This window comes from Sorex fumeus, unplaced genomic scaffold (assembly GCF_029834395.1).
Source record: "Sorex fumeus unplaced genomic scaffold, SorFum_2.1 ptg000035l, whole genome shotgun sequence".
NCBI classification, from domain to species: Eukaryota; Metazoa; Chordata; class Mammalia; order Eulipotyphla; family Soricidae; genus Sorex; species Sorex fumeus.
This window is the reverse complement of record NW_026606092.1, coordinates 38,454,754-38,480,806: the sequence shown is the minus strand read 5'-3', so window position 1 is coordinate 38,480,806 and position 26,053 is coordinate 38,454,754. Positions and strand designations below refer to the sequence as shown.

The 26,053-nt window shown below is 45.9% G+C and overlaps 1 protein-coding gene across 3 annotated transcripts in view; it reads left to right on the top strand.

Annotated features, from left to right (window-relative positions):
• Positions 1 to 26,053, top strand: part of CCDC93 (coiled-coil domain containing 93) — a 114,135-nt gene that overhangs the window by 61,701 nt on the left and 26,381 nt on the right. For all 3 annotated transcript variants that reach the window (XM_056117528.1, XM_056117527.1, XM_056117529.1), the window contains 5 exons: positions 12,544 to 12,660; positions 16,915 to 16,977; positions 22,389 to 22,462; positions 24,639 to 24,720; positions 25,921 to 25,992. In XM_056117528.1, coding sequence (XP_055973503.1) covers positions 12,544 to 12,660; positions 16,915 to 16,977; positions 22,389 to 22,462; positions 24,639 to 24,720; positions 25,921 to 25,992 — 408 coding nt within the window. The remainder of the gene's footprint in view (positions 1 to 12,543; positions 12,661 to 16,914; positions 16,978 to 22,388; positions 22,463 to 24,638; positions 24,721 to 25,920; positions 25,993 to 26,053) is intronic.

Below are 26,053 nucleotides of genomic sequence, written 5' to 3'. Positions count from 1 at the left end.
GGCTGCAGTGATAGCACAGCGGGGAGGGCGTTTGCCTTGCACGCGGCTGACCCGGGTTTGATTCCTCTGTCCCTCTTGGAGAGCCCAGCAAGCTACCAAGAGTATCCTGCCTGCACGGCAGAGCCTGGCAAGCTCCCCGTGGTGTATTGATATGCCAAAAACAGTAACAACAAGCCTCACCATGGAGACGTTCCTGGTGCCCGCTCGAGCAAATCGATGAACCACGGGAGGACAGTGCTACAGCCTTGATGATCTTTGGAATTGGCTAACCCCAAGATCGAGAGCAGGTGAACTCCTGGCAGCGTCTCAAGACCTTATTAAGAGACACAGGACCCAGATGCCAGGGGCTGCTTTTCCTTTCATGGTGTGTTTTGGTGGTTGATTATCCGGTGCTGCTTGGCAGCGTTGTCGTAGAGGCCAGGGCAGTAAGCCACACACCTGCACTGCCTCATGGCCCCCGTGGGTCAGCAGTTGGATGCAGCACAACGGGGAGCATGGTTTGACTCACATGGGCTCCAGGGGGGGCGCGTGCCCAGGCTGCCAGGTCTCCTCTGAGGCTCAGCGGGGAAGGACCGGTTTCTGAGCTCCCGTCATCGTTCTCAGCTTTCAGTTCCTTACCCTGGGTTGGGACTGAGTTCAGCAGTTCCTGCTGGCTTGTTCATGATGACTTGTGCCTTCCAAACCTGTCAGGGGGAGTCCTTCTCACCAGACTGGACGCCTCCTCCCAAGACAGGGGTTTCAGTCTAGGATAACGCAATCGTATATCCACTTCACATACACCCCATCACCTTTACTGTTGTCTGCTGGCCTTGCCCACCTTTCAGAGGAGGGGTCACATGAAGATCTGAGTGCTAGTGGCCGAACTCACGAGGCTGCTTGTGGGGGGGGAGGGAGGGCGGTGTCCACCACAACATGTATTTTTTTTTTATTTGCTTTTTTCTTTTTGGGTCACACCTGGTGATGCACAGGGGTTATTCCTGGCTCTGTACTGAGGAATGACTCCTGGTGGTGCTCAGGGGACCATCTGGGATGCTGGGAATTGAACCCTGGTCTGCCACCTGCAAGGCAAACGCCTACCCGCCCCAAGCGTGTTTGTTTTCTTCTTTCATCTTATTGTGGTTAAATTCTGAAATTCACGTCCCTGTCCTCGGGGTATTAGTAATGTTACCCTTGAAAGAAGAGATTGGGTGGATGGAGTCATACTCAGGAGGGAAGCCATTGGTGGTGTGTGAAAAGAACCCAGGTCAGACGCAGATCAGAGAGTGCATTTTTGCTTCATGGAGAAATGGAATAAGGATGGCTTTAGAGGATGAAAATGTGAAAGTGATTTTGTGACCAATGAATGAATTAGATATCCTGCCTGGTTTTGGAAAATCCAAAGGCATTGGGATATAAAAATGAAGTAAAAAACATATGTAGGCTCTTCTTTCATTTCAAGTTCACAAGTTCTTTTAGCCAGTGTAACTTGATAAATAATATGTGTTTCAAAGCAAGTCTCCAAGATATGTAACTCAATTTAATATGGTTCCTGTAAAGCAGCAGGGAAGAGGAATGTGGAGAAGCTTCCAGATATATAATTCATGAGTGTGGTGGGCTTTGGGCCAAAGAGCACCAGCTTTATCTCCCTTTGTTTCCAAAAATGTAGGACTCGTCCCAAATGTGCTGGGTGAGCCACGGTCCGTTTAAGAGTTGGTCTCTACCTTGCATCCTGCATCTGAGCCTTCATTTTTACAGAGAAGTATCTCTTACTGTGATTTGCCGATAAGTAAAAAAAGGCTGACTGCAAAAAAGCAAAATACTGATAATCTGTTCCTCTTCTCTAAGGAACTAGAAGGAAAGGAGGGAGGTTGGGCTGAGGCAAGTCCAGGTGCCATTAGACGGGCAAGAAAGAGTAAGGGCACAGGACTAAACAGTCACACACCACTTTTATGACCTTAGTATTTGTCAGCTAAATTATTACTGGTTAACATGTCCTTGACCTGAGGACGTTTTATAAACCTAGAGACATCCTCGTGTTAGGGGGAAATCAGGAGAAATCTACCAAGTGCTGTGGTGCTTTGTATTCCAATATTTTATTTAACTCCCAAACCATGCACAGTCCTTTTGCTTAGTGTTCCCTGCATTCCTCCACCATTCTCTTTATTCATATGCAGCTGAATCTCCGTTTCCTTGCTGTGCTGTCGACAACAATATACTCTTCTCTGTACTGCTGGAGCGTCACAAAATACTGCGTCGTGATGGGCAAAGCAGTGTGGCATCATATCCATTTTGCAGCTGAGGATGCCAAAGATGGGAGGGGTTAAGTAGCCTGTCCAGTACCACAGAGCTGATAAGTTCCAGGACTGTCTGATCTGGAAACTTGTCTCCTGGGCAAGGTGGAGTGTCTGCGGGTGGCCACAGGTGTAACCTCCTTTAGCATCTTTATTGTCTGCCTCGGGGCTTTCAGTGATATGGGCCTGTTTAGACTCTGCCCACTGCCTCCCACGGGGTAAGTAGAAACAAGAGTCCAAGGCATGTTAGGAACTATCCATAGGAATAAGCCAAAAATAGTGTGATCCAGCCACTCTCACTCATTCACACCTACGCTGCTGAAAGCTATGAATGTTTTTACGTGGGTTGTGGAAGTGACTTTTTATAACTGCAGAGTAATTACTTTCAAATGTTCTCATCGGGGGCTGGAGAGAGAGTACAGCAGGCAGGGTGCTTGCCATGCACAGGGCTGACCCAGGTCCACCTCAGTCCCTAGCACCCCATCTGTTCCCCTCAGCCTGCCAGGGGTGATCCCTGATGGCAGAGCCAGGAGTAAGCCCTGAGCACTGCTGGGCGTGGCTTCAGAACAAATACGTTATTCATCAGACTCTTTAGAGCATAGCTTCCTAGGTAAAACACTGCTAACATCATGATCTTATTTCCATAGTGGATAAACTTGGGGGTCATCATGGGAAGGAATTAATTTTTTTTTCTTAACAGGTTTTGAAGAAATTTCCTATCTACCAGTTAAGTTCTAGCTCTGTTGCATCTGACCTTTTGAGTCTGAGAAGCATTCTCTGGCAATTAATTAGAAGCCTCTGCGCTATCCTGAAATCATATCTTTCAAAAATACCTGGGGATCTCATTGGGTGATTAAAGCTGGGTGATTATAGCTTCAAAGAGACAGTGGTGAGGGTCTGATTCAGGATGCTCATGTACAAACACAAGAGAGAGTCAGTCTAGAGAATTCAGACAGCCACTTGATTGGCATAGGTTTTTTATCCCCCTCTACAATGATAAATTTTATTCCACTTCATGACTCAGGAAGCAGAAAAAAATCTCCCTTAAATTTAGTCACTTATTAACCCAGACATTCCTGCTTTATAGGAGATTTTTGGTTGTTAGTGATTGATACTACCCGGATAGTGTTATCAGCAGAAGGAGCCTTCCTAGCTTTCTCTGAGGGGAAGAGCAGGGGAGGGATGCAAGTGGGTGTCTGTGACTGTGCAGGTCATGGGTACCTGTGTTGTCATGTCTCTTTGACCCTGACTCTAATTTGTCCCTCTTTCATCAATTTAAAAAAAAAAAAAACCTGCCTCCAGTAGGAATGGGTGTTTCATCATTATATGACTGAAACTCAAACATGAAAGCTTTGTAAATGTAGCTCATGGCGATTCAATTAAAAAAAAGAAAGAAAGAATTAAGAAATCCAAGTGCCTGATGCTAAGAAGTGCTAAGATGTTAAGAAGTGCTAGTGTGAATTAAAGGGTCTTTCATATGCAAAAAAAAAAAAGCCTCAGCCTCTTTCAGGGTCACAGGCTCTCACCATATCTGTGTTTGAAGTCTAAAGGAGCAAACTATCCTGTGTTCCACATGGTTCGTGTCATGTATTCCTACCTGGGCCTGTCGTTCTGACCTGGAGGTAGGGGGCCTCCTGCTTGTCAGCCCTGTGAAACAAGAAATCATAGAAAGATGGCAGTGCCCCAGATGAAGGGGTCACTATTCCCAAGCCAGGGGGCGCAGGAGGCTGTTTGAAGTCCTCATAAAGCCTTTGCTTATGAAACTCATCTTACTGAATTGAGTGGAACTGGTCCCAAAGAATCAGTGGCTACTCGTCCACTTCTCCTCTTGAGGTGAAAGCCTTTCTGCTGTGTTTCCCTTCCCTGTGTTTTGGTATTTCCAGTTTCTGTTGTAAAGAATTGTCATGCATGAAGAAAAGTGCCAAAATTTGGGAGAAACTTTGTGCCGCCTGCTTGAGTTCTTTTCTGCTCGAGCTGACACCTTAGACGGGATGGTGTCTCCAGTCGCCCCGGACTTTCTCTCTCTCTCTCTCTCTCTCTCTCTCTCTCTCTCTCTCTCCCCTTCTCTTTCTCTCTCTCTCACACACTCTCTCCCCCTCCGTCTTTCTCTTTCTGTCTCCCTCCCTCACTCTCTCCTACCCTCCCTCCCCCACCTTTCCCTCTCCCTCTTCCCTCTCCTCTCTCTCTCTCTCCCCCTCTCCCTGTCTTTCTCCCTTTCTCTTCCCCCTCTTTCTCTGTCTCCCTCTTTCCATCTCCCCTGTCTCCTCTCCACCCCCCCAGCCACCACTTTTCCCTCCCTCCCTCCCTCCCTCCCTCCCGCCATACATGCTGTCCATAGCAGCCTACAGTTAGGAGTCAGTCCATCAAGATAAAGATACATCCCAGTCATAGAATTTGTGTGATTTTAAATTGTTAGCATAGTGGGTAGGGCGTTTGCCTCGGACAGGGTCAACCCGAGCTGACCCAGGTTTGATTCCTCCACCCCTCTCAGAGAGCCCGGCAAGCTGCCAGTCATTAGTAGAATGGATGATTTTTTAAAACCTATTCTCACTTAAAGGGAAGGGGAAAAGAAGAGCTTAAGAAAGCTGGAGACTGAGCGAAAACCTCGCACTTGAGGGCCTCAGCTAAGTTAGAAGGTCCTGGAAGGTTAGCCGCCAAAAGATCTGTCTGTTTCATGAGGGACTCAGGCCTGAGTGGAACCAGGTGGTTTCGGTCAGCTTGACTCCAAATCCTCCACAGCTTTTTTATTTCACCATTCTCTAGCTGCACTGGAGTTGGCATGTGCAGTGGATGAAGCAGTGTGGTGCAAGGAACGAATTGCCCTCTGGGAACCTCCTACCTGTGGCCTACCTGTCGAGAAACTCAGGCTGGCATCAGGAGGGTGAGGAAACTTGGTACATTTTCATAATCCTCCCTTCTTAGCTCTCGGGTTATGTAAAGCCATGGGTTTCAGACAAGTCACATTCTGAACTCATAAACTTCTCTACAACAGAGAACTATTTTTGTTTGTTTTTTGGGTCACACCTGGCTATGTACAGGGGTTACTCCTGGCTCATGCACTCAGGGATTACTCCTGGTGGTGCTCGGGGGACCATATGGGATGTTGGGAATCAGACCCGAATCGGCCGGCAGCATGCAAGGCAAACACCCTACCTGCTGTGCTATTGCTCCAGCCCCAACAGGAACCTTTAATCTCTGAATCCCAGTCAGAGGCTGATGATGCCGGCAGATCGTGGATCCCCTGCTATCCATTGAGGGTGACTTCCCTTCCGTGAAAGGCCCTTTGGGGTGTCTTTTTCATAGCACTGCTAAGGAGGCAGGATTTCACTAATCTCTGTCAACCTCCCAGGACTAGATTGACTGCTGTCTGAGAGCACTGGGGTTGGTGTATATCCTCAGTGCTTACTGAGGTGGAGTTTCCGTAACCATTTGTTGAAGGAAGGGATGGAGGAGAAGGAGCAAGAAGGGCTTTCCGAATTCCCCCTCCCTCTTCCTTTCTCCCCCAAGTTAAACTTGGGGAGAATGTGGAGGAGATCCCATCTTCTGAGTGACAGTGGTTTTTCTTGACAGACTGAAAGCTCAGAGAACAGAGAACCTTTATCTCCGAATCCCAATCAGAGGCTACTGGGATCAGATCTTTCACTTTCTCCACATCCCCAGTGCTTCCCGTGTGCTCAGTAGGGTTTGAATAAAGGTGAGTTAAAAGGAACAAAGGAAACACAGAGACTTCAAACTGGAATCAGAATGTAGGTGTGGAGGGACTCCCATAAGCCAGGAAGGTATAAGGTCTCCAATACGCTTATTTCAAGATTTTCTAAGTTCTGAGGGGTAGGGTTAGTGAAAAATAATGAAATAATAATAATAATTAATAATATAATAATAATAATGACAGACTGAAGAGAGAGGGAGCTGTCAACCTGAGGCAGTGAAGGAAGAAAGGGAAGGTCGTTATGAGATGTTTCGCTCCTATGTGGGATTTGAATTACTGTAGAAGTGGTTCTTTTCAGAGGGAGGGTTTATCAAGATGCCAAAAGCTAAATTCCTATCTGTTCAGTATAAGGAACTTCTTGTTTTCTTATGAACTATGGGTCCTTTTGTCTTTCTTGACTCTTTTCTTCTTGCAGTGCCAGAAATGAAGTCCAGGTCTCCTGCATGCAAGGCACGCACTTGATTTCTGAGCCCCATCGCAAGCCCCAGGAATCCTTCATTTTTGACAGTTTAGTGACCATATCCTGTTGGGGGGTTGGGGTGATAGAGGAGAGATTCCTATATTGGGCAGAACGATAGCTGAATAACCTTTTGGGTCTCTTTCATTATAAAAGTACATAGTTTTAGTTTAAGTGTAATCGTAGTTCGTTTCTCCTATTTTGGACCAGATTAATGTTACCAAGTGACATTTAAATCTGGCTCCCCGAAGAATAGGAGTTACGAATATGTGTCAATTATTAGAAAACATTAGATCCGCGGTTGAAGTCATCTTACTGTGGTCATCAAACACTGTGGTTTTGGAAGCACGTTCTTCATCTGAAATTGTTGAACATAATCCGATGAACACTCTAGCCCTGGCTCCAGTGTAAACACCAATGGCTTATTTATAGATGGTTATCATTCTTAAGACAGATGCACTTTTTAAGCAAAAAATCAATTTTAAATGCCCCGAGGATTTATCCTTTTTTCTTATTTCCTGTCATGGATTTAATGCAAAGTACCGTCTGTTTTCCACTGTTCTAACTTTTGTCACATCGTATCCTTAACAAGATCCAACCTGGCCATTTTTTTTTTATGACCGTTAGTGAACAGAATGTCAGCTGGACCGTACTGTTTTCAGGAACCGTGTCTGCCGTCATCATTCCTAGTTCTTTTGGCTTTGGGGAGGGTAATTAAAAATAGAGATTGGTAGATTTTACAAGTCTGTTTGAGAAACAGCCTTCAGCTTTCTGTTGACTAAGCTCAGAATCCTCTTTGGGTCAGAGAGTTCACTAGGCAGGAGCACATGCTTTGGAGGCTGGAGGTCCAGGTGGAGAGCCAACACTGAATGGAGGGCCTCCCTGCCACCAAGCCAGGAGTGTCTCCCCCTCAGTATTATATTCAGATCTAGAATAATCTTCTGTGTACAAAAATAGCTTCCCATTTTGGAAAAAAAGAAATGAAACTTGCATGGCAGTACTTTCAGACTAAAACAAATACAGGATGTGAAACAGTAGAGGGAGAGAAAGTAGGTCTTTTCATGTGCCTCTTATTCAAGTTTATTGAACTGGGAAAATGTCAATTAATGGAATGGTCACCCACTTGATACTAGTGCCTATTAATGCTTATGCGGCCACAAATGTAAGGGACTCCGTGATAAGGATCGAATACAAAGTCTCCGATGGAGACGTTACTGGGCCCGCTCGAGCAAATCGATGAACAACGGGAGGGCCTTTACCTTTACCTTTACCTAGCAGTGAGAGACAGATAGATTTTTGTTTGTTTTGGTTACACAAGCAGTATTCTGGGTTTACTCCTTGCTCTGCGTTCAGGGATCACTCCTGACAGGCTCAGGGAAGCTTCTGGTATTCCAGGGATCAAACCTGGGTCGGCCTCCTGGAAGACAAGTTTCCTGCCTACTGTACTGTTGCTCAGACCTCCCTGTAAGTCAGTTTGTGATCACTGTCATCTCACAATGGTGTTACTCGAGTCATTGTTTGGAGATTTAAACTTGGTGATGGTTGAGGCATCTTGGAACGGGGGTCAGGTGGATTTCTCTCCCTTCCAAAGCCTAGAGCAGTCATACTCTGCCTTCTTAATAGATAAAAGGTCCAGCTCCACGACTAATCTTGAAAAATATATATATATATATGGCTAAGCCACCAAATCATCCAAGGTGGGTTGAGAACTCTGAAGCCTTCTCAGGATGGGGGCAGGCAGATTCCCTTTCAAGATGCCTCAGAGTTTTCTGCCCCGAGATTGATCGACCTGGGACGATTCAGCAGCTTGGCTTCATTTTTCCAAAAAGGACTTTTTCAAGGTCCCGTATGTATGGAACTTGGTAGATGTACTAGCAAGCTTGTATAGAGACTCGAAGAGTCTTCCCGTGCACTGCAGGCATTTTTTTTTCTCTGTGTGGTTCTGTGGTTCTTTGAATCAGCTGTCCAGTTCAAATGTGCAGTCTGAGAGAACTTTTCCTGTCAGTGTTGGCAAAGGATTGGTAGGCCGACTCATCACTTGGACTGTCCGGATAAGTAAGTAGATTTCCAGGTGATCCTGTGTCTTTAAAGTAGTAGTTCACAAAGTGTTACAGTTTTAGTACCTTTTAAGAACTCCTAAAAATTACGGGGTCCCAGTAGTTTTAATTGTTTTTAAATAATAGCAATGAAATTCAATGCATCACATACTAGCATTAATGTCACATGAAATTATCACTACTCAGTAATGAGAGTGAAAGGTTTTAAAATGACATCTTGGAACCGGAGTAGCAGTACAATAGATAGGGCACTTGCGTTGCAAGTGACCAACCTAGATTTGATCCCTAACATTCCATATGGTTCCTCAAGCGCACCAGGAATGATCCCTGAGCACAGAGCCAAGAGCACTGAGAATTGCCAGGTGCGCACCCCACCCAAACAAAGAGAAAAGGATGACATCTTAGTTTTGTTATGAATGAGATTTTGGCCCCAGAGACGTCCAGAAAGGGTCTTGAGGACCACCTAGGTAAGATTTTAATTGAGAGAGAAATGAAAGAGGGAGAAGAAAGATGGTAGGTTGGTCGGCCGGTGGGTATGTAGGTTGGTAGGTACCTAAGTAGGCAGACAGGTAGTCATATAATATGCAGTGGTAGGGAGTAGTGGTGATGAGAGCATATGAGCCATATATTTCCAAATATCAAGAGAGTTGCTGGTTTTCTTGAAAGAAAGATCCCAGAAGTGAAGTTATAAGTTCAGTTTTTGTTGTCATTGTTGTTTTTCCACTTACAGAGTAGAAACCCAAGCTTAAGTGCTCATGTCCACTCAGATATTGGAAGGTAAAGAGAATGTGCAGACTTCCAGTTTTAAAACAAACTGGGTGTCTGACTACTATGTTCTTTGGTAAAAGGCTCTGGAAGCTGGGTGGGAAATGCTCTTGGGAACTTGTCTACAAAACGAGTTGATTGGTGGGGAAACCTCGATTGGGGAACCATCAGCCCCATGCCAGAGGAATGGAGAGGGAAGGAAGGGGTGGGGGGGAGACAGAGACAGAGACAGAGAGACCCAGGAGGTGGGGTGGGGAGAGAGGAGAGAGAAGGAGCAAGCACTCAGCCCCATGTCTTAAAAATCTGGACATCTAATAGAGACAAACTGTAAGGGGTGTCTGGGGTATTTGTTCTATTTCAGGTGTCAATAAATTGTGAGATCGAAAACTTGTGTAAGTCTGAACATAAACTAAAATGCGCTGAGGATAAGCCAGTGACTCTTTGGGAACAAATGCCAAGGTCCTTTAGGTAACACATAAACCAAACTTGGGATGAACATTAAATCTACATCTGAAAGTAACTCTTAAGGTGTGTGTTTGGGCAGAGAGAGAGAGACGGGGGAGGGGAGGGGGGGAAGTAAGCCGTTAAATATATAGAAATCAAAAGTGGCCAAATTTATACTATAGTTCAGTTGATGGGCTGGAGTTATAGCACAGCGGGTAGGGTGTTTGCCTTGCACGCGGCCGACCCGAGTTCGATTCCTCTGTTCCTCTCAGAGCCCAGCAAGCTACCGAGAGTATCCCGCCCGCACGGCAGAGCCTGGCAAGCTCCCTGTGGCATATTCGATATGCCAAAAACAGTAACAACAAGTCTCACAATGAAGATGTTACTGATGCCTGCTCAAGCAAATCGATGAACAATAGGAGTGCAGTGCAGTGCAGTTGATACATTCAAAATAGAGGGCATATAATCAGTTGGCATTACTCTGTTTTGACAAGAGATTTGTAAATTGAAATGAAGTGAACTTTACCTTATCACTGTTTTTTTCCCACTACTCTTAAATAATTTTGTAATTATACAATAAATCCCTTTATTTAACTCTAAATAAAGGGAACCAGAAACAGTTCTCTTTCTTCAGATTAAAGGTTATAATTACCTTATGTCTGAAATCAGTTGCATTTTTAAAGGTTGATTTCAAATTCCAGAAATCTAGCCAAGCTAAAGGACACTGGTTGACATTTTCCAAAATCCCAGGTTTCAAGGCTAGCTTTGTTGGAATACCAAATGCATCCTTTGTCTGTATCCGTCCATTTCCACCAACCAGCCCAGAGATAGAAATCGATGTTCTTCACCATTTTATGCAGCTTTATTTTTCTGATTGTCCCCTTACCTCCAGAGTTACTGAGCAGCAAAACCTCATTATCTGTTAGCAAAGCTGCTGAAATGCTCAAGAAAATTTTTAACCAACATAAAGGTGATTATACCACCAGATTTCTCCTCCCCCCTCACTTTCCTTCACTTTTACCTATGAGTAAATCTTTCAGACTTCAGACTTATGTGGCGGGAGGGGGGTCGTTGAAGGGAGGGGTAGACGTTTGGGCCGACCTAGTAGTGTTTCGGGATCATTCATGGTGAGTTCAGGCAACCGTATGTTGTACTGGAGGTCAAACCAGGGTTTGACCTGGACTGTCTCTCCAGCCCTAAATCTAAACTGTTAAAATTACAGAGAGGGGGGCTGGAACGATAGCACACTGGGTAGGGTGATTGCCTTGCACGGGACCAACCCAGGTTTGATTCCCAGCATCCCAGCATCCCTGAGTACTGCCAGGAGTAATTCCTGAGTGCAGAGCCAGGAGTAACCCCTGAGCATCACCAGGTGTGGCCCAAAAAAGCAAAATAATAATAATAATAATAATTACAGAGAGGACCAGAAGATAGTAAAGTAGATACTCTGGGTATCAGGAATGGTCCTTAATCTCAGAGCCAGGAGTTAGCCCTGAGTGCCACTTAGTGTGACCCCCAAACAAGATCAAAAGCACAGCACTGTAGCACTGTCCTCCCATTGTTCATCGATTTGCTCGAGCAGGTACCAGTAATGTCTCCACTGTGAGAACTTGACCAAAAGCAAACAAAACAAACAAACAAAAAACACTCTGAGTAGGGATCAGAAAGATAAGAGTACAGGGATTAAGGTGCTTGTGCTATTACCTGGAGAAAAATCCCCTTCCCCCACCCCACCCCCCAACAATGCAAAGAAAGGTGCATCACCAAATAGTCTTGGAATACTTGATATACTGCAATATAAAAGAAAATATGACCATAATGAGTAGTTAACTGTAATCTACTTCCACTTGCCCAAAAAAGTTTCAAGTCTAGTATTGCAGCGAAGTAAACACAGTTATCCTGCAAGCCATATTTCTTTTGCCTGAGACTTGGTTCTTGGTTCTCAAGATTGTACTCAATATGTCCAGTAAGACTCTCCTTTTTTAACAAGGTTTCTCAATAATGTTGTTGCATTAACTTTATCCCATGTTGAAATCATTTCCGTACTCCTAACTGTACATCGTCCGGTTCTATGAGTCTCTACGAGCTGTCAGCCTGTCTTCTCTGTGCCCTCCTTCTTGTCACAGTTAGCCCATGTGGAAGTCATCTCCATACCCTAACTGTACATCGTCCGGTTCTATGAGTCTCTACGAGCTGTCAGCCTGTCTTCTCTGTGCCCTCCTTCTTGTCACAGTTAGCCCATGTGGAAGTCATCTCCATACTCCTAACTGTACATTGTGTGGTTCTGGCAGTCTCTGCAAGCTGTCAGCCTGTCTTCTCCGTGCCCTCCTCATTATCACAGATCAGTAACTGGCCTCTCAACAACTTCCTTTCTTCTCAGATCCATCCTCTGTGAACAAAAGAATAGAAACAAATTGTTCAAAGAGAACGGGTCTGTGGTTAGGGAGAAATAAGTTGGAGGTTGGGTTAAACATTCTAATCATATATTCAGTATGCTTTGAGCAAAGTGAATCTGTTCAATCTTGATAACTGCGGAATGACCTGATGTAGATCCGCATATATTCATGGTGTTCCTTGCTCTGAGGCGCTTTGATAATGCCCTGTGGCCTATGTCACATCACCGGAACCCTGTGCCTCTGAATGAAATGCAGATTCTCTTCATAGGGCTTTCAGTTATTGTGTCTGACTCGTCTCCGGAGCTGGGTTTTATACAGGTTTCCTGGCTTACTAGTCACTAGCTGCCCAGCGGTGACCTGTGTGGTCAGAGCAGGAGGGATCTGTCTTACATGAACTAAGGTGGACTCATGAAATTATCGGGGTGTCCTTGGCTCTTTCCCACAGCAGTCTGAACTGTCAGCTGAAGAAAGTCCAGAAAAATTAGGAGCTTCCCAGCTGCATCGTCGGAAAGTCATTTCCTTGAACAAGCAGATTCTGCAGAAGACCAAACATCTGGAAGAGGTTGGTATGGTCTTTATTATTATTATTATTATTATTATTATTATTTAATCATTTAACTCAAGTAAAATAAAACCACATTTCAAAATGGAAAGGCCTGGGAAAGGAGTTAAGAGTTCTGTGGTCGGTCTACACTAGTCCAAGCTGGTCTTAGAACAGGGGTCAGCATGCTTGGACCCAGGGGCTTGGATCCAACTACAGCTTATTTTTATTTATGAAGTTTCATTGGAATATGTATGCACACCTCTTGTTTACATATTTTCTGTGGTTGCTTTCAAGCTCCCGTGGCAGCATTGAGGGGTTATAGTGAGACCATAGAACATAGAAACAGCTACTCTCTGACCCTTTATGAAAAACATCTGAAGAATGGTCACGGGGCAAGATTAGCATTTATTAAACTTTAAATAAACAGGCTTCTGTTTCATTCGGGGCAACTTGGAGGGAAGTGGGTGAGTTCCTCTCCCCGCCCCAACGGAACCCGCCCTGGCAGCCGAAAACCTCCAGAACTCAATCAGCCTCTTGCTCACGGCTACTTTCCACATGTTCGGACCAGCCTCGCCCACGAGTGAATCTATTCCTGGACATCTCATACATTAAACCACTAATATACCAGGAGTAGCACAACACATGTGATGGGGTTTAAAGTAGAAGGCAACCAGTCCTAGGGAGAAATATATTTATTCAGATAGATAGACAGACAGACGCACAAGACTCGACCTTTAGCATGTTATTAATCTCTTATAGAAGGGCTTCATGGCTCCTGGGTGAAGTATAACAATCTTCACACACTCTCCTCGAAGAAACCTTTTTTGGATAATTTTTTAGCAGATTATTCTTAATAAGCAATATGAAATAAATTATTTTGGTTCTGCTTTGGGGGCAGGATTTGGGGTTTGGGATGGAAACATTCGGAATACGGTAGTAGGAAGGTGTAATGGTGGTGGGATTGGTTTCGAATATGAAATGTAATCAAATATTGTGAACAACTTTATAAAAATAAATAAACCGCCTTCACATTTTCATAAACTCTGTAAACCTACTTCATTCTTTCTCATTACTCTTCTTTCTCATCACTGTGTATATCTTAATTTCTCTGACTTGCCCTTTGTTAGAGTTTTGTAGTTTTTTCCAGTTTTCTTCTAGTTTCAATTTATGCTTGGCTTCTTTGTGTAGAATTTCTAGATCAAAAAAATATGCAGTTTCAGTTTTGCTAGAGACTGTCAAGTTAATCACCATTTTATGAGTTTATACATCTAACCCTAGTCACAGATCACAGATCATCCTGTTATTCGTCAATTACCTCGAGCAGGCCCCAGTAACGTCTCCTTCATCCTAACATCTAACACTAGTATTTGAGAGAATACAGACCTTATTTTGTTTCTCGCTCAGATCTTCTATCATGCACTGCAGTGGGAACTAAGAACCTCAGAACTTCATACTTGGCCAGAGGACCCCCTAAGTCACCAAGCCATCTTGCAGCCAATCCTTCCTGGGGAACCCTAATGGCAAGGCCACCAGGATCACCTCAGTGCTTGCAGATGGCACTGGGGTTTGAACTTGCAGTTTTGCTCTTGTCAGGCACGTGGCTTACGCTCTTGGGGTGTCTTCTGGATTCTTTTAGAACCCAGACTCTCTAAATACAAGGACCTGTCTTACAAGGTGGTAGAAAACAGCCCAGATGCCCCGGTGGTGCTAGCTGTCAGAATCATGGTGAGGATGTTAGTCCTGAAGAACCACAGGAGAATGAGTAAAAGCACACACAGCAGGAAAGAACAGCCCAGGGTCCGACGGGAGCCTGTGCTGCAGAGACCTGGAACTGATGAGAGGGTTCTGAGAAGAACCCTGAGGCTGAGGAAGGAAAGAGGAATCCACAACAGAATCAAAGATCTTAAGCAACTGAATTTGGGGGTATATGTCTCCCTAGACCTCATCATCTTCCATGGTGAAGGAAAAAATGGAGGCAAAAGAATTGGAGGTGGAGGTGGGTGGACTACACTAAGCTTCTGAGTGGGACTTTGATTTATGAAAAATAGTCAAATGTGGAGAGCTCTTACGAGTCAAATTAAAAGGAGTAAGTCTTCCCTTTTTCGCCAAGTTCTACTTCGTACAGCCAGGATCCTACTCATGTCTTGGTCAGAGAAACTTGCCTTAAACCCCCTTGTAAACAAGTTGATGCTTTCCGGGGCCTGTCTTTGCCCGGGAAACTCCACTCACAATCCAGTCCACCGTGTCCCCGGCCAGCTCTTAGAGGAAAAGTCACTGTCATGTTTGTTTGTCGTCTGCTCCCACGCACGTCGTTTGAGCAGATCGTGAGGCAGATGTCAGTGTGGGGTTGAGTACAGGAGTGAAGTTGCCAAGGGCTCTTTGAGGAAACTCAAATGAGCTTTAGGAGTTTGGTCACCAGGATTTCAGGAGAAAAACAAACTTTGTACTGAAATGCTCTCACCTACCAATTACACAAACAGCTTGATGAAGGTCTGCGGCTGCATGAAGGTCTGCGTTGCGTTGTCCAGATTGCTGCCTTGGGGAAGGGAGGTACCCAGGCCCTCCCTCCTGCCCTCCGCATCACCTCTCCCTCAGCTTCTCTTGACTCCCAGCGGGCCTGCCAGGAGTGTGCACAGCCTTTTTCCCCCTTTTTTTTAATTGAATCACTGTGAGATAGAGTTGCAAGCTTTCATGTTTGAGTTATAGTCATACAATGTTCAAACACCCAACCCTCCACCAGTGGACATTTCCCACCACCAATATCCCCAGCATACCCCCCCTTTCCCACCCTCCCCCTGCCTCCGTGGCATACAATATTCCCCATTCTCTCTCTCTCTCTCTCTCTCTCTCTCTCTCTCTCTCTCTCTCTCTCTCTCTCTCTACTTTGGGGCATTATGGTTTGCACTACTGAGAGGTTATCATGTTTGGTCCTTTATCTACTTTCAGCAAACATCTCCCATCCCAACGTACTCCACCCTTACCCCTCTGCCTAGGGTATGAACCATTTCAGTGAGGAGCAGGGAAATAACTTTTTCAGGAGGCACATTTTCATGTATGTAACTTGGAAGAGGAAAGGAAATTCATCTTCTTTCTCTGGGTTTTGAAATTCTGAATCCTTTCTTCTCTCTGGCATTGTTTGCCAACTAGCCATGGTCTGGGCTAGAGTTCTGAAGGCTGAAATGCAATTGTGTTCTGCAAACAAGCATGGGGGCAGCTGCATTGAGGGTAGACGGACAGAGATGTTAAACCTGAATTTGAACCTTGGCTTTCTTAATTGCCAGCTACGCAGCTGTGAAATTTCAGTCAAGCAACTTAACCCCTCTCAGTTTTTTATTTCCTCATGTATAAAGAAGAACACCATCTTCTACTGACTGCAGGGATTCAGTGATAATACTTATGCAGATTAGTACCATATCACCTGGCATGGAGTTGGTACTTAAAATAAATGAGGGCTTTCTCCTTCACTGATTGTTGGTAACCCCTCAGAAATTTCCACACTTACTTTAAATCTTCCTGAGTTTTCTTATCTGTAAAATAGTGACGCCATTTATTTCTGGGTTGTTTGTAAGGCTCCAATGAGAGCATGTTTGTTGGTGTTGTTGTGATTTTCAGTTTCATTTCAGGCACCATGATTTACAGTATTGATACTGGCGGGGTTTCGTGCATGAGATATTCCAACACCACACTCTTCAACAGCATGTCCACTTCCCCCACCACTGTCCCATTGTCCACCCTTCCTGTTCCCCTCCACCTCCCCATCCCCCATAGAATGAATGATACGCTTCCTACTAAAGACCTGTTCCCAGTTTCTGTTGTTGCCTTTGGGCGTTCATTGTCTCCTTACCGTGTTTTCTTATATCCCACGTATGAGGGAGATCACTGTGTCTGTCCGTCTCTTTCTGACTAACTGCATTCGGCATGATACTCCCCATAGTCCTGCCCTCATTCGACAAGGGGCTAATGTCCAAGATCCATAAAGCACTGGTAGCACTTTACCCCCAAAAATAAAAAAAAAAGTTCATCTTCCAAATTATCCAGCAGTTTTACTTCGTGATATTTAATCCCGAAGGACGAAAAACTATCCAGAACAAGACATTAAACTCCTTGTGTTCATTGCAGCACAACAGCCCAAATCTAGGAACAACCCAAGTGTCCAAGAACAGATGACTGGATAAAGAAGCTATGGTATATATGCACCGTACAGTACTACTCAGCTTTGAGAGACCCTGTTGTGTTTTTCATTTGTTTATTTGTTTGCTTTTATCTTTCCAGCTGCGGACAAATCACAGTGACTTGCAGGCTAGATACAGCGAATCGAAGAAAACCCTGACAGAGGTGAGCAGCACCACCTCCCTCTTGGGGCGTTCCCCCAAATTCTTTTGTTTTATCCTCCATAAAGAATGCAGTGCCGGGGACCACAGTCTGGTGGGGAGTCAGAGTGCCCTCCCTTTGTAGATGGAGACAGTCCCTCAGGAGTACGTGTCCCCGAGCCATCCAGGCATTCAAACCCTTGGCGATTTTGGTGGAGAGATCTCTGTGGGCTGGGAGGGTTGAAAATTTCTTCCTGCAAGAAGTGGGTCTGAAAGGCTGGAGTGATAGTACAGTGGGTAGGGCATTTGCACGCAGCCGACCCGGGTTCAGTTCCCAGCATCCTATATGGTCCCCCAAGCACTGCCAGGAGTAGTTCCTGGGTGAAGAGCCAGGAGTAACCCCTGTACATAGACGGGTGTGACCCAAAAAGCAAATAAATAAATAAATAAATAAATAAATAAATGAAAAGAAATGGGCAAGGGGAAGTCCACATAGGAGAATGTGAACGGTCATTTACAAAAAGGGGCACTACCCCTCAAGCAGATTGCTTGCCTAGGTCCAAAATACTGAATTCCTTGAGAGTTGGGTTTCGTCTTGTAAAATGAGACAGCTGCAGAGTGATAAACATTTCTTCCCCAGTATCCAAGGAGGTGGGGGGGGTTGTGCACCCTCCCAGCCCCCACCCAGAATGCCCCACCCTGAATGACCACATCCCCTTTATAAAATAGTAGAGTGTTTGCATGGAGAACCCACTTCCTCCCTGCACACTTTAAATCCTTTAAATGGGTAGCGTATTTGTAATATCCAATTAGACGGTGTAGGTACTATGAAAGTTGTTGAAATGCTGTATTTATTATTGAAGGGATGTTAACAAGAAGTCTGAACGTGTTCAGTATTGCTACAACCACCAAACTACAACTGTGTCCCGGTCACGGTCACGGTCCTCCCGTTGTTCATCGATTTGCTCGAGGGGGCCCAGTAACGTCTCCATTGGAGACTTTGTTGTTACTGTGTCTGGCATATCGAATACTCTCGGTAGCTTGCCGGGCTCTCCGAGAGGGGCGGAGGAATCGAACCTGTGTCGGCCATGTTGGCTGCGTGCAAGGCAAACGCCCTACCGCTGTGCTGTCGCTCCAGCCCACAACTGTGTCATATATCTTTTTTAGTCTCTGGCTAGTTGAATCCACAGACGGGGTGTGGGCACAGACAGGATGGCTGACTACAAATTGCTGTTTACCGTGACTAGTTTTGTCCTTGGGTGCTGGGGAGGGGATCACCCAGGGGAAAGGGGCTTGTGGGCATCTTCTGAGCCGTGGCTTCGTTTTCTGACCCGGTTGGTGAGAATGCCTTGTCCCTTCGCATCGTAGCGTTCTTTGCCTTTCACTGCTGATCGCCTAGGAAACCAGGTGAAGGACCCCAGGCCTTGCTCCCAGTGCTGTTGTGAGGGGAGTTTCAATGCTTCCCTCCTGTTCGCGTCTGTAGGGCGCCACCCTCCTTGGAATCTGAACACTCTCTTCATTGTGACTCTCGTGTCATGTCAGGGTTTGAGTAGAGGGGAGAGGGTCTGTGCTCAGGAAGGCCTCCCTGCCTGGGTCGCATCTAATGCTTCGGGGTCATGTCAAAGCACTTCTCATTTTTCTCCCAAACCCAGCCCGGCCCTATTGTTATTTTAATTTTATCTGAAGTTTGCCCATTTTAAAAAAATTCTGATTTCTGTCGTGTGTGTTTAGTTTCCTGCCTTGCTGTAAACTTGACAAGGCTTTTGGATTCTGACCTCCTCTCATCGGTTATTGTCAGCATACTTGAAAGGGCAGGCATAAGAATGACAATTAGAGTTTTAAAAAAAAAATTTTTTTTTTCTCCTTCTTTCCAAAGATGCCTGTATTGCATTTGGGCAGATCAGCTTTCTTTGCTTTATTCCGGCACTGCATTCCTGTGTATCAGATGGTGGGCTCCTGGGGGTGGGGGGGGGGGGGGGGATCCCTGCTGCTCTGTGAATTTCAGTGCTGCAGAGACCCTGGCATGACGTTTGCCAAGTCAGGGATCAGTCCTTGGACAAGAATCTGGAAGAGATTAGAGAGCCGGCGTCTAGTTATCAATTTCCTGAGACACTTATATGCCTTCGGATATAAATCCTAGGTGGCCGTAAAGTCTCCTTTTGTGCCAAACACTAAATCAAGTCTTTGTGGAGGCCCTTTCATGTGCTTGAAAAGTCAAGGGTCCCTCAGGGGCAGCTTCCCCGTGCGTCCACAGATAGCAGTAGCAGCTGGCGTTGTTCTCTGGGCATGCGCCGGGCAGGTCACTGGGATTAGTTTCTTTGGCTCTTCATAGTAACCTTGGCATGGCAGTGACCATCTCTGTTCTGCAGATGAGGAAACCAAGGCGGAGAAGCCGGGCAGAGCAGTGCCAGGCTTCCAGGGCTGGCCCTCAGGCTCCAGAAAGCTCTCAGAGAGCTCATCCCCAGCCTGGCCAATTCCCAGCTAGAATAGCGGGGAGCTGTGTGAGGCAGAGTGCTGAACAATTTACACAGCAGCTTGATTCGGTCCTAGTAACTGAAGACCCGGCTCCTGAATCGGTAACAAACTTCATCTCTGAGCTTCAGCCTTCCAAGGCGATTCCCGAAGCAACTGAAAAAAACACTTCTGAGGGGCCAGAGCGATAGTCCAGCGGGTAGGTCACTGACCCTTGCACAGGGCTGTCCTGGGTTCAGTCCCCCGCACCCCAAATGGACACCCGAGCCTGCCAGGCATGATCCCTGAGCACAGAGCCAGGAAAAAGCCCTGAACACTGTCAGGCGTGCTCCACCCCCCCCCCAAAAAAAAAAACAGTTGAACATTTCATTGCAGTGCTCCCAGACTTTACCTTGTTAACAGGTTTTGTCGACAAAACCTTGTCAACAAAACCTGCCCTTCCAAGACAACTCAGGGCAAACAAGCGGATCAGGACACGGATGGGAAGAAGACCCAGAACAGCTGAGGACACATGTTAGGGAGGCTGCCTGCTGTGCTCCAGAGGTCAGACCTCAAGCCCCGGCCTCTCGCCAATCCACTCCAGAGTTCTGGCGGTCACAGTTTGAGTCAGGCCTGCGGGAGGTTGACTCTTTAAACCAGCAAAAACAATTTCAGTATCCTCTTATGTCACGCTAAACACATGGTGCCTAAAGTTTTTCTTGATCTGTGAACTCTTTCTCCACATCAAAATTCATTTGTTGAGTCTGCATCCTCTCTTATTTACTCTTTCATTCTTGGTGGTGGGCTTATCTTTTTATTTATTTTATTTTATTGAGTCACCATGAGGTAGAGCATTTACAAGATTGTTCTCGATTGCATTTCAGTCATACAGTGTTCCAACACCCATCCATCCACCAGTGTAATTGCCCAGCACCGGTGCCCCCAGTTTCCCTCTCATCCCTTCAGGCCACCCTCCACCCCTGCCTGCCTCTAGAGCTGGCACCTCTCCTCTCTCTCTCTCTCTCTCTCTCTCTCTCATTTCAGGCATGATGGTTTGCGATACAGATTCTGAAAGGTTATCATGTATATCCCTTTAACTACTTTCAACACTCAGTTCTTGTCCAGAGTGATCATTGCCAACTAGTATGGTCATAATGGACCCTCCTCTGTCTTAACTACCCTCCATCTCCTATATCGTTGACTAATCATTGACCAGTCAGTCCGCCTGGCCCGTTTTCCCTGGCCTTGGATATTAGTTTCATATTGGTTTTTTTGTTTGTTTGTGTTTGTGTTTGGTTTTAATCATTGGACCGTCTTTGATCCTAACGTCTCTGCCTGTCAGATATGTGGGGCTTCTGGCCCATTTTATGCGACCTGCTTCTTGGGGTGGTTCTGGAAGGGCAGGCGCCACTGATTGGTGGGATCAGCCTCCGGGAACGGATATTCCGAGTCACCCCGTTTCTCCCAGGGGCTACCGGGATTAAACCTGGGTCAGTCCCGTACAAGGCAAACTCCTTTAGTGCTGTACTATCTTTCCAGTCCTCTGGAACTTTATTTTACCATATTCTTTTAAATGGATAACACGTTCACATGGCCCAGAAATCAGCAAGTACAAAGAATGCACTGCCTTACCCAGCCACATAGCTGCCCTCCCTAGGGGTTAACAGTGTAATCAGTTTCTTATGAATCTTTTCAGAAAGATTTGATGCATATGCAAGTCACCAAGTATGCATCGGTTCCTGGCATTCCACATATTTTTATACATTCAATGTATACATTGTTTAAACACATCGGAGGGACACTAAGCTTACAGTTTTGCCCCTTGTTTTCCTTACCTAGCAGGTATTAGCAGTCAACATAAAAGTGGCGGTTCCTTCTTTTTGTTTTGGTTTTTGTTTGGTTGGCTTTTTGGGCCGTACACAGTGATGCTCAGGACTTACTCCTGGCTCTGCACTCAGGAATCACTCCTGGTCATGCTCAGGGGACTATATGGGATGCCAGGAATCGCACCCAGGTTAGCCACATGCAAGACAAATGTCTTACCTGATGTACTATGCTCCAGCCCATCTTCTTTTAAAAAAAGAAACAAAATATTTTTACATATTGTGATGCTGAGTACTGACCTGCCAGTTCAGTGCTCAAGCCTGGAGACACTCGGGGCTACCAGGTTGACACCTGGAAGCGCTCAGGGGACCATGAGGTGCTGGGGTCCTAACTTTGGGCCACACGTATGTTGAGTATGAATTACCACATGAATTATCTCTCCAGCCCCCTAGAAGTTTAGTCTTACATTTTTCTAAAGGAAGCTCTACATTCTATTTATATCATTTAACTACAAGCTTTATAAACTAAGCTGAAAGTTTCTTAAAAGTTAAACTGTACTGACAGGACCAGAGCAGTAGCACAGTGGTTAGGGCATTTGCCTTGCACACAGCCAGCCTGGATTCAATTCCTGGCATTCCATGTGGTCCCCCAAGCACTACCAGAAGTAATTCCTGAGGGAAGAGCCAGGAGTAACCCCTGAGCAATGCCGGGTGCACCCCCAAAAAAGCAAAACATAATAGATTTAAACTGCACTGACTCAGAAAACGCACTAAATATTCATGCAGAAGGGAGATTGTCCCTGCTCCTGCACATTGCCACAGCAGGACCTGAAACACTGGAGGTCTGTCTCTCAATAGCCACACTTGGTTTTCCCCTTCCTTCCGGAAGACGCCTGCTTTTAGCCTTACTGTTGACTTCTACCCACTTGCTTCTGTGACTTCAGGCCGTTGCCAGGATGTCATGAGCCAGCAGGATGTGTTTCACCTTTCTGTGGGGTTCCTCGGCCACTTCCTGTATCCATTGTCTGTCGTTTCCATGTACAACTGAATTCAGTCTGTCAGATGTGGGGCACAGATATGAGCCAGGTGGGAAGGAGAGCGGAAACACGTCACGCTTTTTCGCTCCCGGGACTCTGGCAGTGACGTCTCCATTCTCTTCTAGTTGAAGAGTTACAGTGAGAAACTGGACAAAGAGCAAGCCGCCCTCGAGAAGATAGAATCCAAAGCCGACCCAAGGTAAGGGTTTTTCTCCGTACGTTTCCTTCAAGAAGGTGATTTTGCCAGTTCCTGGGGCTTGAACACAGAACTACAGAGCCAGCCGTCATCCCTCTGGCCCCAAGCAGGTCACTTTCACCCGCTGAGTCAGAACACGCCCCATATCACCCCCGTGCTGAGCTGTGAATACCCGTCTCCGAGGCCCCCTTGGCATCAGGGACAACCTGATTTTGGTGTCTTGTTGAGTCTTTCTAGTTTTTTAAAAACAAAGTAAGGAATCAGAGAGATAGCACAGTGGGTACAAAGCTTGTCTTGCAAGTGGCTGACCCAGATTTAATCCCTAGCATGGCACATGGTCCCCAAAACCCCATCAGGAATGATTCTGAGTGTCGAACCAGGAGTAAGCCCTAAACACTGCAAGATGTGGCCCAAAAATTATAATAATAATAAATAATAATAATAACCTGTTCAAGCACTAAAGGGACTGTGGTAAAATACACACACACACACACACACACACACCCCAGATCTCTTTGGAGTTAACCATGCCTTTCTGCAATTTTTTTTTTTTTTGCTTTTGCTTTTTGGGTCACACCCGGTGATGCACAGGGGTTGCTTCTGGCCTGCACTCAGGAATTACTCCTGGTGGTGCTTGGGGGGCCATATGGGGTGCTGGGAATCGAACCTGGGTCGGCCGCATGCAAGGCAAATGCCCTACCCGCTGTACTACTGCTCTAGCCCCCTCTTTCTGCATTTTTAAAGCACACATTTAAGGCTGGCTCTTCAAGCCCATGTTCTCCCTTGAACAGGTTTCTTGCTTGCTTGCTTGCCTCTATCTCTTTGCTTGCTTTTTCACTCTGGAGAGTCTTTCTCTCTCGAAATGTGCTCCCTCTCTTTCTCTTCACATCTTCCTAAGAAAAGGTAAAGGCCCTCCCGTTGATCGTCGATTTGCTCGAGCAGGCCCAGTAACGTCTCCATTGGAGACTTTGTTGTTATTGTGTCTGGCATATCGAATACTCTCGGTAGCTTGCCGGGCTCTCCGAGAGGGGCGGAGGAATCGAACTCGGGTCGGCCATGTTGGCCGCGTGTAAGGCAAACACCCTACCCGCTGTGAAAAGTTATCAAAAAGTTTGTTCAGTAAAAGTTATCATGCTTCTCTCTCTCTCTCTCTCTCTCTCTCTCATGCACACAATACACACACGCACACATACACACACACACACACACACACACACACACACACATTTTAGCCATGACTTCTTGGGTTGAAAAATACAGTCTTTCTTTTTCTTTGCAGAGGAACAGTTGCTGGCTGGTAGCTGTGTTTTGCCATTTTAAACAATTTTCTTTTCCAATTTAAATTAAATACACATGATTATTGTATAAGAATCACTCAGTTTTAAACTGTTTTAGTGCCAGCCTCTTTGACAAAATTTCCTGTGTCACTTGCTTGAATGAGGTTGTGAAATCATGAATAGTTTCAGGCGCAGAATTGGCAGCTGTGGGCTGGATGGACATTTTTAGCAAAGATACACCTACAGATTTTGGAGGAAGAATTATACTTTAAAAACCCCTGATCCCGCATTAAGCAAATACTGTATTAAGTACTGTCATAACCCCTGAACTTTTGATTTTTAAGTAAGAGCTTTGAACAACCCTCAGCAGCTTCTTTCTTTTTTAGATTGGAAATTTAAAATGGCTAAAGATACTCTCGAAACCCTTGAGTACCATTGAGTCAATGTTATTACTGAACGCATCCTTGGAACTTGAAGCTCCTTAAGTGTCTGCATTTGACTCTGTAATATCGGTTTGGATATAGTTTCTGGCTTCATGCACGTAAATGAATAGTATCGGTGAACGGGTCATCATTACCACGTGTGGGTACCCGATAAGATGTATTTGGGAGATACAGTGGAAATATTTTGGGGGGAGCCACACCTGGCAATGGCCAGGGGTAGCTCAGACTCTACACTAGGGATCACTCCTGGAGGTACTTGGGGGACCATATGCAGTGCCAGAGATCGAACATAGCTCATCCATGTACAAGGCAAGTGCCTTACCCGCTGTACTGCCTCTCCAGCCCCAATAACAGAAATTTAAAAGATAGTCCCTTCCTAGCATGGGGGTGCTGGTGTTGGCTATGATGCATAAAATCACAGCGGCCTGACGTGTTCTCTTTGGACTGTTTTCCTTTCAGTATCCTGCAGAGCTTGAGAGCACTTGTAGCCATGAATGAAAATCTGAAAAGTCAGGAGCAGGAGTTTAAAGCGCATTGCCGAGTAAGTGTCGCGTGGTGGGAACAGACATTCCATTGGGGCTCCTAGAAAAATCTCTTGCTTTGCTTCCCTTTGTCCTGCTGGGGCATCCTGTCCAGGGGTAGTCAGGAAACGTAAGACGTCGAGGAGCTGAGTCAGCTGACTGGAGCCTGTGGTTGGGACCCTCCAGGATATCATACGTGAGTTAGGTTAGTAACCCTGTGTGCCATGCACCCAAATTGAGAGCACACACTAAGAGTTTTAGGGTATGTAACTATCTTACATAATGAGAAAAAAATCACATGTGATAGCAGCACAGTCCTGAACACCCAGGATGTCTGTGTGACATGTCCATAGCCTGAGTTCCTGCTGGCCGGGAAGCTCTGGCTCTCCTGATAAGATATTGCCTGCTGTGTATGAACAGCAAGGAAGGAAGAGTCACTCTGGCACTGGAACCATCCAGAAGCTTGACCTTCCTTCAGGGCACGTGGAGGAGGGGCGAGGGGACCTCCAGGCTAGCAGGTCCCACAGAAGGTGGATAAACCTAGACAAGGAAGGGTAGAAACAAGGTTTGGAGCTATTCTCATAATCCTGGAGACTCCTGTGCTGCCTCTGCCTTTTTTTTTTTATTAGTGAGACATCATGAGGTACAGTTGTAGACTTATAAATTTTTGTGCTTGGGTTTCATTTATACAATGATCAAGTACCCATCCCTTCACCAGTGCCCATCCTCCACCACCACGGGTCCCAGCATCCCTCCCACCCCCCATCCCCCCATCCCACCCTGCCTCTGTTTTTTGTTCTCTCTCTCCTTTTGGGTGCTGTGGTTTGCATAAGAGGCATGGAGTGGCAATCATGTTCGGTCTGTAGTCTACTTTCAGCATGCTTCTCCCATCCTGGGAGGATCCTCCCAACACCCTGTATTTGGTGCTCCCTTCTCTATCTGAGCTCCCTTTCCCCCTAGCATGTGTGGCTGGCCTCCAAGCCATGGAGCAAAATTCCTCTGTCTTTTTAAGCTCTCCAGACTGAGGGACCAGAACAATGGGTGGAGCGATTTTTCTCAGGCTGAGTATTTGGGGTCAGTCCTCATGAACTTTGTCAAGCATAAACTCACAAAATGTGGAAAATAGACCCTGGATTAAGTTAGATCACTGTATTCACCTACTCCTTTGCCCAAGCTTGGTAAGTGTTTCTGTTTTTGACAAAAATCTGTTGCCTTTAAAGGAGGAAATGACACGGCTGCAACGGGAAATTGAAAAGCTGAAAGCTGAGCGGGGACCAGGCGGAGATGAAAAGGTGAAGGCCCCGAAGGAGCCCTTGGCATGACTGGTCGCTGTGCCACTGGCGCCACGGGAGG